General features: G+C 42.5%; 1 protein-coding gene across 1 annotated transcript in view; it reads left to right on the top strand.

Moving 5' to 3' along the window:
- The first annotated feature begins 274 nt into the window (after nt 1-274).
- The window catches only part of SLC29A3 (solute carrier family 29 member 3), a 242,726-nt gene continuing 224,797 nt past the window's right edge, over nt 275-18,203 (top strand). The window contains exon 1 of the mRNA XM_044055666.1: nt 275-563. Within this exon, the coding sequence (XP_043911601.1) occupies nt 282-563 (282 nt within the window). The 5' untranslated portion in view covers nt 275-281. The remainder of the gene's footprint in view (nt 564-18,203) is intronic.

Raw genomic sequence — 18,203 nt, 5'->3', positions numbered from 1 at the left:
GAAAGGGGGGCTACCACAACGCTGATCATTCAAACATCTAACCTTATGGTAAGTTTACCTCCACAACTGCATCATGTTCGTCATACTAATCACTGCTGCAGTAGCCTTGGCCAAATGTGTTTTATTATTGTCTTACATTAAATTGCTGATTTCATACTGAAACTTTTTTTTTTTTTTCATGGATTATTACTTTAAGACGTACTATTTTCAGGATATCTGTTTCTCATTGTGATCAAGTCATCAACATTTTTTTTTTTTTTTTAAATTAAGGTGAGGGTACCATGTTGTCCGATGATGACCTGCCGGCAAATGTGAACTCTCTCTATGAATCAAAAGATCACTCCATGAAAGAGGAAGAAGAATTGCTCCTTTCTGACAAAGACGGGACTTACTATCATGACAAGCCTGAGGATCGTTACAATGCTGTTTATATTATTTTCTTTGTATTGGGAGTAGGGTCTCTGTTACCCTGGAATTTCTTCATCACTGCAAAACACTACTGGCTTTACAAGCTTAGGAATATCTCAAATCCAGAGGAACCCGAAAGTGCTTCTGACCTTAGTGTAAGTACTGCATTTGTTTTGTCATTAAGTAACTAGATTTGGATGAAAGTGCTTCTGACCTTAGTGTAAGTACTGCATTTGTTTTGTCATTAAGTAACTAGATTTGGATTTCAAGTAACTGAAAAGTGTATGTTTTTCAATGAATTGTGATTTTTGCTGTAGTATAGATAATGCTGCATTTTTGTAGTGTCTTTACTAACTAGAATGTCTGCATTCATTTAATCATTTTCTGATAACCCACTTTTTGCTGTTTAGTATAATATAGGAGCCAGAATGCATCCCAGCAGACAGCAGGGGTAAAGCAGTGAGCCAACCTTTGGTGAGATACCAGTCCAGCTCAGAACATTTGCTCACACAGTTACTGTCACACCTGTGTTCAGTTGGAAAGCTTACCAGTTCATTTACTTGCATTGTTTGGGATATGGGAGGAAATAACATCCCCTGTGTAAACAAGGAGGATATTGACTTTGTGCAGAGGACACCCTGGCTGGGAAACAAAACATTTACAAAGTGGTTGCAACTTTTTCATTTTTTTTCTCTTTTAAATACAAGCAGGTAGTACTGCTTCTCAGTTAAAGCTGACAGCCGGATTATTCCGACAGGGTATATCCTCTACACACCACTGACCCCCGGAAGGAGAACAGTTCCTTTAGTAAACAATGTTTTGGACAACAGTAATAGTAAACGTGCAGTGTACAGTTAAGATGAAAATGGTGCATAGACGTCAGTTGCCAAACAGTCATGTCAAATAGCTCACTGGCTTAATAATTTAGTTTGTCTTAAGTCAAGGAATGCTGTGAATATTTGTGTATCCAGAGGATACACATGCAGCTACAGTGGTAGTAGATCAGTCTGCAGTGGTGTTGGTGGTGGTGTTGTGTCTTTCGGCTTTTCCCGGTTAGGGGTTGCCACAGCGGAACTCCGGTCCGCTAATGATTGGCAGTAGATTTTTACGTGCCGAGTTGCTGGCCCTGACGTACAACCTTCAACGAAGGTATGCCCATTCCCGCATGTCTCCACACACAAGATGCTTTAGCTGAGAATCGAACAGGACGTCTTACTGTGAGGCGACAATGCTACCGCAGTTTAGTCTACAGTGTAAATGTCATAAAGTTCTCTGCTTGACATCCTAGAATAACTGTTGAAGGACTGCATGGGGAAAAAAGCACTGGTTTTAAGTCTTGTGTAGCACAAACAATCCTTAACTTGAAGCAGGCAAGAGGGATAGTTCCATTTTGGAAGAACTTCTTGTTTAAAAGAACTGTCCCACAGTAAAGCAGAGTCCTACGCATTATCATTTTCAGTTAATACTGAATATTTTAGCATGTTTTAGCAGCTTTCATGCATTTAAGAATACAAGGCCTACTTAAATATGGGTTAATGTTCAGCATTCTTACTTCTGCAATAGCCTTTAGGCTATGTGGGTTGTATCCTGTCCAGGATTCACAAAGGGTGTGGCTCTGTCTCACACTTTCACCTGAGATTGTTGGTTGCCTAGCCTAAATGAGGGATCTCAGCATCTTTCTGCACAGAAATTACTACCCCTTTAAGAAAGCCAGGACTTTTTTACAAATGTATGAAGTTTCTTGTCAGGAACTGCTGTTTTTCGGTAAAGGTATTTAGCAAGTATTTGGGGGCTGTTTTTTTCATAGATTCATAGATTAGTACTAGGCTAACTGCCCTTGCGAGCCATTTTAAACCTAGCCAATTATCCCCTGTGAGATTCAAACCTTGTACCTTGTGTTTGCAAGGCAAACACCTTAACCATTAGGCCACCCTCCCAACCCTCTTGGGACAATATGTATTGCTTGTATAAGCTTTGTATTTTATGAATAAAATTTGTCTTTTGGGGCTGGCCAGTACTGAAAGTGTGTGTGTGTGTGTGTGTGTGTGTGTGTGTGTGTGTGTGTGTGTGTGTGTGTGTGTGTGTGTGTGTGTGTGGTGTGCTTAGTAGACTGTGACAACCTACCTGCTCTTATCTTTTTCAGTCTGTTTTTAACTTTTAAATACTTCGACAGGGAATTTGTGTGTTGCTTGTGCATTTCCTCAGAGAAGGGGCTGGATAAGGAAGTAAGAGTGTTGTAGGTGCTCTGTGATGACTTGCCTTCCAACAGACTTGTTCCAGCAATGTTTACCGCTTTTGGAATATTTTCCTCAGCTAGAGCATGGATACTTAGTATGGTCCTGCTGGTCCTTCTCTTGCTATACAACGACAGAAAAAAGTACTTACAAGGAGCCCCTGCCATGTTGCAGCGTTAGTATACATCTCCGCCGATAGTGGGTGAATTTGTAGTAGCCATAGGTTATTCCTCTGACCACTCCTTCACTTCTCAGACTTCCTTTGGAGTAGTCATTTCAGCTACACAAATCAAGGATAGACCTGATGTCCATTGTGCAAACAGCGGCAGTCATAACAGATGGGTTATCCTGCCGTCAGGCGGGTCCTCGGTCGGCCGAATTCCAAAGTCTATGTCCGGCGTCGGTTGTCGTTGCTTCCTCCCTGACGTCAGTGTGGCAGGGGTATAAAAGAGGCAGCCGACGCCATTTTCTTCAGTCTTTCTTGCCGTGCGGTGCCCGAAGCAGAAGCAGTTCGCAAGTGCCGGTCGGCCAGCTCCTGAGATTTACAAAAGTATTTCAGCCAAAGTCTTCTTGAAAGCTAAGTACCCCGTTGGGGAAACTTATCTTGCCTCAGACCGATGTCAGACAAAGTTAATAATTGCATTTCATGTGGGAAGCAAATACCGCATAAGGATTTCCACTCTTACTGTATATCTTGCTTAGGCCCAGACCACGACGTCTCGGCCTGTCGTTTTTGTGCTAGATTCAACAAACGCACTATTAAGCGTCGGGCAGAGTTCGCCCTTCACTTTTTTGGCAAAGAATTTAATTATATTATGTCGTCGGATACTCCGACTCCATTTTTGAGCAAAAAACGCAAAGATAAGGACCGGCATACGAGGTCCGCACCACCTACTGATACCACGCTAAGGCCGACTACCGGTTCTCCGGTACTCAGCGAGGCGCCTACGCAGCCCCTGAGTACCGATGACAATGCATTACCGGTGTCTTCAGTACCCGAGGTCGCAGGCTCCTCAGCCCCCATTCCTACTACAGATACTGACGCCACTCCTGGCGGGGAAACTCAGAATTTAGACAGGCCTGCCATTTCTCAAGGGGTCTTCAGGCCTTCCTCCTTCTTCTCTATTAAAGCCTTCACTAAATCTAAAACAGCCATGAAAACCAACAAACAGGTTCCTCAGACACCCTCTCAAGGCACAATGTCTAAAAAACAGATGCTTAAAATGGCTGAGGATTTGATTACTCTTATCAGGGGTTCTCAACCTCCCTCTGACAAAAGGCCCAGATTAGAGGAAGACTACCCTTCCTCAGATCAAGCTTCTATTACCTCAGAATTATCTGAGGCCCAGGATTGTGCCTATTCTCCATTCGAAGACTCTGATGCAGAGGAGTCTATTCCCTCGGTCTCCCCTCCTGAGGACTTCTCTTTTGGGGAAACCCTGCATACATTGAGGGAACACTTTCACTGGGAAGGCCAAGATTACTCAGATTCCAAGAAAAGGCTCAGGGAATTTCTTCTACTCCCCCAGCATAGGCCTCTGGCTATCCCGCCAGTTTTAGATATATTGGATGATGTGTACATAGAAGCCAGCCTTAATCCTGATTCTTTGCCCCCAGCTCCTGTTAAACCAGACAGGTATTACTGGGTTCCTGATTCTCACCAGTTCCTATATAAAAGCCATACTGCTGACCCAGAAACTATTTCACATGATCCCAAGGGAATTAAGGCCTCTACTGCTAAAAACCCATTACCTTCAGGGAGAGATTCCAGATCTTTAGAAAGGTGGGGGAAAAAGGTGTACACCTCGGCCACTTTAACCATGAGGGCATTAAACTGTCAGTTCCATATGTTAAAGTATCAACAGTTTTTGATATCTCAGCTGAAAAGCAAAATGACACAACCAGAACAACCAAATTTAAAAGAGTTGCAGGATTTGTTGCATAGTGCAGAGCAAGTGGGTAAACATATCTTGCAGTGTGGTTTTGATGCTTTAGAGGCCTCATGTAGAGCTGCTGTTACGGGTCTGTTATACGTAGGCATGCTTGGCTCAAAGAGCAAACCTTACCAGATCATGTCAAAGCCAAATTATTAGATGCACCTCTTCAAAAAGATGTATTGTTTGGTGTTAAAGCAGAGGAGATGCTAAAGAAAATGGAGGAAAAAGCGAAATCAATGCAAACAGTGAAAGATTTCCTGCAAGTACAGCTTCCACGTTTCAGCAGAAACTGGCCTTCAAAAAATTGGTCCTTTCCAGCCACGGACAGACCTCAAAGGGGCAGATACAGGCATCCAAGGGGTAGAGGGCAACCTCAAGGATCTTTTAGAGCCAGACAGTGGCAAGCACCAACCCCAAGAGGTGGAGAAGATAGATCACAGTCTTTTAGAAAGCAGACACAATGACTTCCCCCTACACCTGCCAAGCAAAGCTTTAATCGCAGCACCGTTGGGCGGAAAACTGACATTATTCTCAAAAAATTGGCATATTGTTACAAAAGACAAATGGATTCTGGACATTATAGACAGAGGCTACAGGTTCCACTTTCACACCCTTCCAAAAATGAGAGGCATGCCAAACCTGACACAAAATCAAAGGGCAGAGGCACAAAAACAAATTTCAGCTCTCATGGACATGGTCAATTCAAGAGGTACCTGCAAAAGAACAAGGTCAAGGGTTTTATTCCAGACTATTCCTGGTACCAAGGAAGGACAAAGATTGGAGGCCTATCTTAGACCTATCCATCCTAAACACATATCTACTGGTGTCAAAATTCAAGATGCTCACATTACAGCAGCTTCTTCCCATGCTGGGCAAGGAGTCTTGGCTGGTAACATTGGACCTCAAGGAGGCATACCTGCATGTCACTATCAGACAAGATTGCAGAAGATACCTCAGATTTCTTGCAGGTTCAACCCATTACCAATTATCTGCATTGCCCTTTGGCTTATCTACTGCACCCAGAGTGTTTACGAAATGCCTGGCATCAGTAATCGCCTTCTGCAAACTACAAGGGATACAAATCTACCCATATCTGGACGACTGCCTGATCCAAGTGGACAGCAAGGACATACTACTGCAGCACCTGGCATTTGTAATAAAACTGTTGAACTTCCTGGGATACACAGTCAACAAAAAGAAATCAAAACTAATACCCTCACAACAAATAATTTTCCTGGGTGCCAACTTGGATACAACCACCCAGATGGCCTACCTCACGCCAGACGAGCAAGGGCAACTGTCTCAATACTTCAGAAAAATGGCAACTTACACCAGGCTAACTGCAAGGAAAGTCCTGCAGGCTCTGGGATTCATGGCATCTTGCATCCTTCTTATCCCATGTGCAAAGCTGCATATGAGGAAACTTCAATGGTACCTAAAAAACTTATGGTCTCAGCACAGCCACAGCTTGGAAGCAATTATACCACTCATTCCATGCCTTCAAAAGGAATTTATGTGGTGGGCTCAAGCTTGCCAAAGAAACACAGGTCTTCCTTTCTGTGTACCTCAAGCAACTCAAGTCATCACAACAGATACTTCAGACTACGCCTGGGGAGCACACATGACAAATCACTGCATTCACGGAAAATGGGCACGGAAAGAGGAGCTCCTTCACATCAACCAAAAGGAAATGCTAGCCGTGCAAAAGGCTATTACGACCTTCAAAGACCTACTGCATCCAGGCCAGCTATTAAGGACAGACAACACCACAGTGATGTGGTACATAAACAAACAGGGGGGAACTCATTCATACCCCCTGTGCAGGCAAGCCATGACCCTATGGAACACAGCGCTGGAATTGAAAATTCAACTACAGGCACAATTCCTGCCAGGGAAGGAAAACACACTGGCAGACAACCTAATTAGAAATATGACAGAACCACACAAATGGAAGTTGCATCCTCAAATTTTCACAAAGATAACTCAGGCATGAGGACAGCCAGACATAGATCTCTTTGCTACACACAAATTGCCAGTTGAAAAAATTTTGTTCAAGGACCCATCATCCACAGGCTTGGAAAGTGGACGCACTTTCCTTCAATTGGGCAACATTGACAGTCTATGCCTTCCCGCCTCTTCCTCTGCTGTCCAAAGTTCTATTAAAAGCCAGAGCAGAGAGACCGAAAATGATTCTCATTGCTCCAGACTGGCCAAGGCAACACTGGTATCCGCTCCTGAAGAGCCTGACACATTCCCCACCATGGATCCTACCTCTAGTCTCTCTTCTGTTATCCCAGCACAACTACAAAACTCTTCACAGCCATCTCAAAACTCTAAATCTAGCTGCATGGAGAATTCCTTGATTTCACAACAGTTTCTCCTCTCCAAGGAGGTGCAGGATGTCATCTTGGAGGCCAGAAGACCTTCTACTGGAAAGGCCTACTCCGCCAATTGGAAACGATTTTGTGCCTGGAATTAAAAGAAGGGACAGAATCCTTGGGTAATAAATATACCTCAAATTTTACAGTACCTAGCTGAGATGTTAAACAATGGACTTTCCTTCTCCTCCATCAAGATCCACGCTTCAGCCATTTCTGCACAATACAACACAGATCCTCCTTTATTCTCTCATCCTCTCTTAAGGCAGTTCCTCAGAGGGGCAAAGAATATAAACCCCCCAAGGAAACTACCAGTCCCTGCTTGGGACCTCAACTTCGTATTGGAAAAGCTGACCCTTCCTCCCTTCGAGCTAGCTTCTTCATCAGAGTTACAGTACTTGTCATGGAAAACAGCCTTTCTTCTGGCTATCACCTCAGCTCGCAGGGTTTCGGAGCTACAGGCCCTCATGGCTGTGCAACCATTCATCATTTTCCATCAGGACAGAGTTTCCTTACGAACCAACCCTACCTTTATGCCGAAGGTAGTATCCAGTGTAGCTTTGAATCAGACTATCCACTTACCTACCTTTTATCCTAATCCACAGAACAAAGGGGAAAGACTACTACATTCCTTGGACATTCACAGACAACTTCGTTATTATTTGGACAGGACAAAGCCATTCAGGAAATCTGAGCAACTCTGTGTCCTATGCTGCAGGTGCTCAAGGAAAGGCTATTTCCAAACAGACAATTTCAAAATGGATAGCCCACTGCATACGCTTTTGTTACTCATTCCATGGAAAAACTGTGCCTGCATGCGTCAGATCCCACTCCACCAGAGCCACAGCTACCTCTGCAGCCTTCCTCAGGGGGGTCCCTACCAAGGATATTTTGGAAGCCGCCACCTGGAGTTCAGTGCACACTTTCTCCAAGCACTATCACCTCCCACTATACTCTAAATCTAGAGCGGGCTTTGCCACAGCAGTCCTGCAGGGCATCCTAGCCCCTCCTAGTTCCACTTGGTGCCTACCAACCTTACTTAGCTTTGGGATTCTACCCATCTGTTATGACTGCAGCTGTATGCACGATGAACATAGTACAGTTTTGTACCTACCATAAATGTAGATGTTAGAGTGCTCATACAGCTGCAGTCCAGGTTCCCCTCCCTCCAACCCCTCTTAGGACAGGCCTTATGACAAACCCTTTTCATATAACCTTTTGGGGTACTCTTTTATGGTGTATTTGCTTGCAACTACTGTTTTTGATTTAACAACATTGCATTTTTGCATAAAATTATGTTTGCCTTCCTTCTGGGGGCACCTGACATCTGGGGCAAGAAAAACTGAAGAAAATGGCGTCGGCTGCCTCTTTTTTTTTTTTTTTTTTTTTTACCCATGCCGCACTGACGTCGGGGAGGAAGCAATGACAACCGACGCCGGACCTAGACTTTGGAATTCGTCCAACCGAGGACCCGCCTGACGGCAGGATAACCCATCTGTTATGACTGCAGCTGTATGAGCACTCGAACATCTATATTTATGGTAGGTACAAAACTGTACTTTCTCTTTGGCTGTTCTACTGGCCAGTCTGGGCATGGGAAGACCATCTTCTTTGAGTCCAAGATACACTCCTGGTGATTCTTTTCAGGGTAACCAAGGGAAGAGGCCATTAGACTGGATAGATTTTCATTCTCAGAGTTTGTCTTATTACAGAGGGGGAGGGGTGTTACTGGAAAGAAGAAAAAAAGGTTAAACATTGTTTACTGGAAGAGGTTTTAACTGTTAAAAGACAAGATTGTTTTTAACTTAGCCAGGCATTCATTATAGAGTATGAATCCTGGTGCACAGGACACATTACAGGTGGCATTCCAAGTAAAGAAATTCCTGTGGAAATTGGGTGTGATTTATTTTGATGATAAATTTGGGGCTGCTTCTTTTGCAGATTCACAAGCCCAACTCTTCAGTGAGGGCAGTTTTACCTCTTGCCCTCCAGTGGTGGAATTTTCTTTTAATCAGACCCTAGTCAGGGTAAATGAAGTATGTATGTTTGTATGTATGTATTTATTTATGTATGAACGTATGTATTTATGTATTTGGAGCAAATAGATGATGAGCTATTTGTTACAAATTGGTATACTTCATTCCTCACCAATCCTACCTATAATGCCAGCTCTGGAGGATGTGTTGAATACCACCTGTAGGCATCTTGATAGCTAGCCTTTAGCACCCCCCCCAAGAAAAAAACATGGCAGATAAAGTATAAAGTGCCTTGGACTAATATATTTATTTTCTGTCACATTAGATTAGACACAGCACCTCTCTTACTTCTCCTCCTGCTGGGGTAATAGATGGTCACTTGGAGAAGAGTTAGTGCTCAGGATCAAAGAAGGCAAGGTGTTGGACCTCCTAGTTAAGATAATGTTTGTTTGCATTTGTTTTTAGAATTCTCAGTTGTCAGGCATACACATGGAAGTTTATGCTTTGTTATATGGACAGTCTGAGGGAATGTTTTACCACAGTTCCTACAGAAGGTAGCTCCTTTCTGAATCCATTTGTTTTTACCTTTCCCCAGTGTCCAAATGCGCTTTCAGGAGTATGTATGACTGTGCAGGTGCTGCATATAGGGACACTACTGCTGCTACAGGAGAAGATAAGACTAGGTGCATAGCCAAAAGTTTGCTAATGAAATAGTCTGAAGTCTTAGATTCTGCTTTTAGACAAGGAGACATTGTTTGGTATTTCTGCTACCCAGGTTCTCAAACAATTTGGTGAAAGAGAGGAATTGATTCAAGGAGTGCCAAAGGTTTTTCAGGTTCACAAATATAAATTGAATAGGCCACCGCCTTTCCTGAAAAAGCCAAAGAAGCAATTTGTGCCATATTCTGGCAAATGGGGAACAAAAAGAGATGGCAGGAGATAAATAATAGGAACTTGGGATATTTTCAAAAAAGGGACAAACATTGCAGAATTACTATGCCGGCATCCCCCCCCCCCTTTGGACAATATTTCCCGAAACCTTTTCCACAAACTGCTTCTGAACATTTCTCTTTGGCAAAAGATTGTCTCAGAATCTTGTGTGATAAATGTAGTGCAGGGTTGGGGGTGGGGGGGGGTGGGGGTTACAGATGGCATTGTATACAAAAACCTCCTTTTGGGGAATTCCTCATGACCCTCTGGACCAAACAGCATACTTTCCTCAGGTTCATCAATTTTATACATTATGCAAGTTATAAAACCAGTGCCTGTAATCAAAGGGGCGAAGGGTTCTATTCCGCAATGTTTCTGGGACCAAAGAAAGGGGGCCTCTTGGAGACGGATGTTCCATTTCTAAACCAGTATCTGAAAATGCCAACATTCAGAATGTTGGACCTGCAGAATTTACCTCTTCTTCCTTCTGTCAGTTTCATGGTAGTATTAGACTTAAAAGATGTTTATTATCACCTTGACATAACCATAGGTTTCGGGAAATTTCTCAGATTCTCTGCATCTGATCACCTTATCAGTTCCTTTCATTACCATTTGGATTATATGCAGCTGCACAGGAGTTTACAGAATGTCTAGCCCCAGTCATGGCTCCTTACAGACTAAATGGCATTCACGTATTCCCTTGGTTAGATGACTTGCTTGTCTTTTTAGAGTCTTTATCCAGATGTCAGGAGTTGGGTTATGACTCTTCTGACCAGTGTGGACTTTCAGATAAATGTTGTGTAGTCCTTCTAGATACTGCTATTCAAAAGGTCTTTCTAACACAAGAGTAGATGGATTTTTATCTGGAAGGATTCCTGAGCTTTTCCAACCAGTCTCTGGCTTCTACAAGAGTATTTCTCAGGATCCAAGTGTTACCTCTTGCCAGGTTGTACATGAGAGAGATGCAATGGTTTGTGTAAAAAAAAAAAAATAAATAAAAATGGGGTTTTTCAAAAGGGAACGGCATTGGTGGAGACGTACTAATTCAGCTAAACCCAGGTCTTCCTTTCTTCCCTCAGACCCCCAAACCAATCTGTCACCACAGACAACAGAAGCTTTGTATTTTGCTTTTGGGGGGGCGTTTGATTGATGTAAGGGTGTAAAGCCTGTGGAGTCATTTAAACAGACCAAAGCACATGCATGTAAAAAGAGATGTTGAATGTGAGACCTGAAATATTTTCATTTCCTATGGTCACCAGGACCTGTACAAGTGATTACAGACAATACCATAGTTTTGTGGTACGTAAACAAGTGGGTAGATATATGATTGTAAGTCTTATACAGGCAGGCTATGATGGCTTGGAAGGTAGGTCTTGCAGCATTCTCTAACCCTGCAAGTATCTTCATAACCACAGAGCAAAATGTAGTGGTAGCCGAACTGAGCAAGACCCAGGATAGACTCTGTCTCGAATGGAAATTGAGTAAAGGAGCCTTCCAGGAACTGATCCAGTTGGGGGGATCCCCGCAAATAGATATGTTCATATCCTTCCAAAATGGTCAACTAAAAAAGTTCTGCTCCACGGCTCCTTGCAAACAAGCCAGGAAAATGGATGCATTTTCATTCCCATGGACAGCATTCCACTGATCTCCATGGTAATTCTGAAGATTCAGAAGGACTCTCCAATAATTATTCTGGTGACCTCATTTTGGCCCAGTCAATATTGGCTCTTCATTCTTATGGAACTGGCCACAGGCAATTCCCACAAGTTTCCTCTTGGACTGGATCTGCTCACATAAGGAAGAGGGGGGTTGACACCAGTTAAGGAAGGGGGGGTTGACACACCAGTATCAAGCAACTTAAACTTGACTGCCTGGATAATTCAATTTGAACACCTTTTTAGGCACTTTTAATGAGTATCTACAGCAGGTACTAAAGAGGGAAAAAAACCCTTCAGCTAGAAAATTCAACATTGGCAAGTGGAAGCTGTTTTCTAATTGACCCTTAGCCAACAGTCAGGGGCCCATCAGGGATTTTGTACCACTAGTGAATATTTGCACAAGTTTCTATTCTCAGGCCTCTCGTATTTCTCTTTAAAGGTTTATCTTGCAACAATTTCAACACATATGCCCGTGTATTCTGCTCTTTCTTTTCCGTTTGTGGTAAACCAGTTTCTGAAGGGAGTTTTAGACTTGAGACCTCCTCATAAGTGGGTTGCTCTTCCTCAGGATCTCAGCTTTGTGCTGGAAGAGTTGAGCCATCCATATACCAGTTTTCTAACCAAAATCTAAAAACTATGGAAGAAGGATTCTGGATAATTTGGCTGTGCATAGTCCATTCGGGTACTGACTTGACAGAACAAAGTCATTTATAAAACTGTCCACTATTTATTTCATGTAATGGAACAGTAAAGGGTATCCTGTGGCTAAACTGACAATTTCTAGGAGATTGTCCTAAGCTGTTACTTTTTGCTATAACCACCATGGCAGATCCATTCTTGGTAGCATTAAAGCTTGTTCTACTAAAGCCATGTCTTCATCTGTGGATTCTGGAAGTGTTCTAGAGGCAGCTGCATGGTCCTTTATACATACCTTTACAAAAACTTACAAACTAGGCTCCTGTTCTTAGTTAAGCTCAAACTTTGCAAGGATCATTCTCCAGGGATGCTGGATCAATGTAATTCTTCCTCCTCCTCCTCCATCAAGGTTGAATAGGTTTTGCTAAATCAACCCATATAGCCTAAAAGCTACTGCAGCAATGGAAATGATGAATGTAATACAGTTGTGTAAATTGCTCTTACCCATAACGGAAGATGTTCAAATTCCTCTCTGCTGCAGTAACTGCATTCATCCTTCATTCTACTAGTACTTTGGATGCAAGTGTTATTTGCATTTTTCCTTTAGATACTTAATGTGGTTACTATTTGTTGGTTCAGGGTTGTTAGGCTTTTTGTTTTTTCTTTCTTTCTCAAAGTCCTGAAAAAAGCTCCCCAATTTCTTTCCTTGGGGCTAGCCAATCAACAGTCATAGTGGTTACGTGGGAGGGAGCTATAGTTTTGTGAGGCTGGAGCATTGTGTCCTGGGATGGATACAACAAAGGTAGCTTAAAGCATACTGCAGCAGGGAGGAATTTGAACACTAACTGTTCTGCATAAGTGCAACCTACACAACTGTACCTTCTGTTTGAGGCAGCCATCCCAAGTGAAGCAGTGCATGGTATTGACTGATTGAAATCTCATATTAGCAATTGGTCTTGCAGTTGTAGATTCTAGATAGGCACTGTAAAAAGACCTGTTTGCAGATTGCACACAGCTGCACTGTCAAATAGATAAGGTAGAAGCATGGATTGTTATGGTAATCTTTACTGATTTTGCGAGGTAATTTTTCAACCAGCATAAATGCTGGTGAATGTCATTGACAATAATAACTGCATTGGCGTTATAGTTGGAGGGGGGGTATGTTCATTCCTACTTAAGAGTAAGTCCCAGTATTTTTGTCCACAGTGAAAGTTTATGTGCCAACTTTAAAGATGAGAGAAAAGAGTTCATCTCTATCCTCAGAGAAAGACCTAAGACCAGTTACTATGGCTTTTTATTTTGAAGGATTCAGTAAGATGACACTGTCAGCCAAGTTTGTACAGAGCATAGGGCCTCTTGTAGAGCAAGAGAAGCTTTATCTGCCCTGGAGGTGGCATTTTTATTCATATGTTAATAGGGGTCTACTACACGAATGACCACTTGGGCTTTTATAAGCCTACCCCTTGCAACCCAAATGTGTCCCACAAGTTATATGTTTTAGATGTTTATGTAGGAAGTGATTAAGTTTTATGACATGATTTACTGACCGCCTTTGTCCGTCACACGTACAGGTGCCATACCAGGGGGTGAATTTTTGATTTCCCATTCAGTAATCCAAGTTATCTTAAATAGTGTTGGGGAAGGACTTTGTTTCACATGGAGGGTGAGCCTTTTCCAGGGAATGGGAATTCTGATACACATCTCTCTCTCCAACATGTCCTGTTTATTTTGTAAGCAAAATATAGGTCTTCAAATCTCGGAATTCTGATGCTGGCTGCTTTGCAGATGTGCAAAAGGTTGATCAGAGTGGGGTCTAAGGACGCCTTCTATGCAATGCATAGATCGTCTCTCCGTAATCTGTAGGAGACTGTATAGAAGTAGAGCTTTGAGGCGATTCACATTGGGCATTGTGTTTATGCCCTATATTCATTTTAAAAGTAGTAGTTTCCTGGGGTGTCTGACTTCCCAAAAAGTGCTGTAATGCATTTCATGGCATTTGGTTTTAAGCCATGGCTTTAGCACCTATCATTTGTCTGTGTTGGTCTGGCTTGTAAAATGTCTACAAACTGCCAGAGGCCTTTGATACTGGAATGACTTCCGAGAAGAGGATGCCAAAGAGGCCCAGTGCAGAGCCTGTTTGTAGAGGTGGTCTAGCTATTCCTAGTGTTGCAGGTCATATCTGTGAGCCAGGTGGCTATTTAGCTGATTTTATATAGGGGTTTATGCTTAATTCCATAAGTTTAATAATGCTCGAGTGGGGTTTTGTATCAAATGCCTTAGCCAGGTCAAAGTAGTCAGTGTGCACCATTTTGCTATTATCCATGCCTTGGTGATCTTCTCAAAAAAGTCCACCTTGTGCAGTAGATATGACCTTCCTTTAACAAAGCCACACTGGGATGGATTAAGTGTTTGAAGGTCTCTTATGTCCTTGATAATTTTTGTGATAATTCTTTACATGATTTTGCATAGAAGGCTAGTCAGGTTAATTGGTCTGCAGTTTCTGGGATCTGCTGATGTTCCGCTGTTACGAAGGGGGTTGACTGTTGCAGTCCTCCATTTTTATGGCACAAAGCCTGTTTTAAGACTACAGTTAAAATCCAGTAGCCCTGATATGTCCTATTTTAGACTATTCAGTAGGCATCCCCAGGATATTATCAGGGCCCATTGAGACTGTGTTCTTGGTGTGCATAGCAAGGACATGCCCTCTACTTGGAGGGGTTATGTTTGAAGGTATTTCTTGTGGGGTGGTACAGGGTGAGTGGGGGTTAAATTGGAACCAAATTTTTAAGTAGATTCACTGTATCGTGTAAGTGAATGTAGCACCATTAACCACCAGTTCAACACAGAGCTATGTGCTGCCTTTGAGGTTTCTGACATAGCTGAAGAAGGCCTTATTGACGTTTTTGCTTGGGATGCTGTCTTCACCTCAGAACTTGGATATGTTGAGTTTAATTAGCCCATTTGGTTGCCTTTTAATTTGACGGGGGAGTTCTCTTTATAGGAGTTTAATTTCTTGATTCTTTTCCCTTTTCTTGTATCACCTGTTTTAATTTGGGATGCCACCCGGGTGGTTTGTTTTTGGAGTTAGTTTTTGGCTGTCTTCTAGTAGGTACAGCAGCCTCTCTGCAGCCATTGACATGGTTGTACTGAGTGTCTGTGAACAGTTCTGCATAGGCTGCTGTGTTGTCGGTGTTTCTTGGGATATTGAGTTTTGACAAACTATGGCTTAATAATCGGTAGTATGCCTTTGAGTAGTTCCTAAATGTTACTGTGTTGGCTTTGATCTCAAAGGAGACTGCTTTATGGTTTGGCCATATCAGGGAGGATGCCACTTTGGGGGGGGGGGGGGGGGCATTCTCCCACATATGTGAGAATGAGGTTCATTTTCTTGGAACCTGTAGTGGGAGAATGCACTAACTGGCCAAGTTTGTTTGTAATTACGAAGTCCAGGAATCTCTGTGCCTGCAGATTAGAGACCATGTAGGATTCCCAGTCTGTAGAGGGGTAATTAAAGTTCCCCATTAGTAAGGTGTTGGGTTGGATGTTGAATGTTTGCAATAAGTTTAAGTCCATACTGTAAGTTTCATGGGACATAGAGAAAGGTGACTGATAGTTTGCTAGGATATGGTATAGGATTTTGAGTATGGTGACCTGCACATGGAGAAACTGCATCTGTTTTAAGGATGGTATGCTTGCTGATGTAGATCAAGACTTGTGGAAGACACTGAAACCTAGCACTGTTGGGGTACTGTCCGTGGCTTTAAACTAGGTCTTTGTAACTGCACAGATGTCTATATTGTCCAGGGTGAGGAGGGCTTGAAGGGAGTGTAGTTAGTTGTTTAGGCCCCTGACACTGAGCAGTAACACCTTGAGGTTCAGTTGAGCTGTTTTTGCTGTTACTTTTGTCACTTTAGCATTGCCTAAAGTCTGTAAGGGGGAGGATTAAGTTTAGCCAGTATTCAGAATCCTAGAGGGGATAAGTGCAGATAATCTTTGACAAAGCAATGCTGTTTACTTGGCAGTATGGAAAGACGTGGCTAATAATGAATCCGCTTAGAATGACAGCAGAAACTCAGACAGTTAACATTAATCATCTCGTGTTTGTCTTGTAACATCTTCTCTTGGTGAAGGTAATATGCTGCTCAGTGCTAGGCACACACCAGCCTGTCACACAGTTGGAGAGCTCTATAATGTCTGTCTTCATATAGTTTAGGAAGGTATGTCTCAGTCCATGTTGGTGAAGATGACCTATGATGGAATTGGGCATCACTGTGTCTTCTAGTGGAGTCTCCTATGACTAGAGTCCTGGGAAGTGTGCTTGCTTGCCTTATGAGCTTTGTATTTGGGACATCAGTGAGTGTTGGCTGTATGTGTGGTGTTGGATGTTACTTGGTTTTGGGTTTGTGAAGGATAATCTTTGCCAGTGAGCGGTCATGGAGGTCTTTGTTTAGGAAGTTTGCATTTATGTGCCTCAGCATACATTGGTCTGTGTGTATGTTATATGCTATCTGTGGTGGGTGTTACACGCATGGTTTTGTCAAACTGATGTGTGCTTGTATGCAAGAGTTTAGCCTCCAGTGATGTGTGTGTACACCTCTCCCATGCTCTATCTAGCAAAGGATCACATGTTTGTCAGTAAACATGAGACTATCACTACATTGTCTCAAGATAACCATATCCACCAAGATGTTTGCAGAGAAGTTAGGAAAGTGCATATCTGTGTTATCCAGTCCTCTAATTGGTGAGCTACAAGGGTGTGGCATACTGGCTTTAACAGAGGGCTATTAGGGGTGCTTTTTGAGTGGGGGGATTGAAGGTAGACTAGGCTATAAAACACCAACTCTAATGGTATTTCCACTCCATGCGCAAACTAGCTGCTCCGAGTTGTCAGTGTGCAAGGTATTTGCTGTGTACTTGTTGCTTTACAGGGTACCACTTTATGGACATCTCTATGGAGAAAATTTGTATCTAGGTGAATTGGTATAGGGCATTGACACAATGAGCAGCTCCATGCAAATGTGTTGAATTAATACCGGTACTGAAAATATAGAAAACTGACTACTGAGCCCTCATAAAAGTACACATTTAGAACCCTTCTTTGTCCATTGCCTGGTCTGTCTGAATTGGGAAAACACAAACTGCCACTAGATGAATAATCCATGTCCTTCTAATGTAAAAAGACAGTAAAGACTGTCCCAAGTGCAGTGCTACCAGAAAGAAACAACGAAAGGCACAAGGAGACGTAATAAGTAATTCAAGATGTCACCATTCGTGTATATTAAACAGCTTACAAAATGGAGCAGGTGATGAAGAAAGCAGAGCTCTCAATTTAAGCAACTACGTATCGGAGGATGTGTCTGTGATGGACACGGGTAATCTGTAAATGGTTCATCTCCCAGGCCCATGGTTACAGTTATCAAGGGTATCAGAACTTGTCAGAGATTTGGGATGCATGGCTAGGCTTAAAAAAGGCCCTTGTGGTCATTAGCCTAGTAAACATGTATGAAGATATGAACCAGGGACAGAGAAAGGATTACTTTCTGTGCTTTGTTTTAAATCTTACATTGATTGTAGTTTTTGTAGGCCTTGAGTTTTCTCAGAGAAGACAAGACTACAGACAAACTCCTATGTATTTAAGAATTTCTCAAGAAACAAATTGTTTATTTCACTTTTTTCATTGGTTAAATTACCTAGGTTTCATATCTGCAAAATACAACAAAACACTAGACCAAACAGATTTCTCAAATCAGAAAACCAAACGGAACAGGTAATACAGAAAGCAGCATTCATTGGCATACCACAGGAAAGTGGAATGCTTTTCAGAAATAGTAATAAAGTAAAAGTACTTAGGACCAGTTTCACAGAAACTCCCAGTTGTAAAAGGGTTAGGTCTTGTAGCATATGTTCATTTCATGTATTGTGTTTGACAGTATCTGTATCTTTGAAGAACTAGCAGACTTTGGAGACAGCGCATTCAGACTTCAGTTTTTCCTGAAGATGGTGACATCCATATGAATTAGAAGGCTGCTAAGCAGAGTTGTCAATA

Source organism: Protopterus annectens, chromosome 14.part0 (genome assembly GCF_019279795.1).
Source record: "Protopterus annectens isolate FY-2018-M chromosome 14.part0, PAN1.0, whole genome shotgun sequence".
In the NCBI taxonomy this organism is placed as follows: domain Eukaryota; kingdom Metazoa; phylum Chordata; order Ceratodontiformes; family Protopteridae; genus Protopterus; species Protopterus annectens.
The sequence above is the reverse complement of the archived record's forward strand: the minus strand, read 5'-3'. Positions and strand labels throughout refer to the sequence as shown.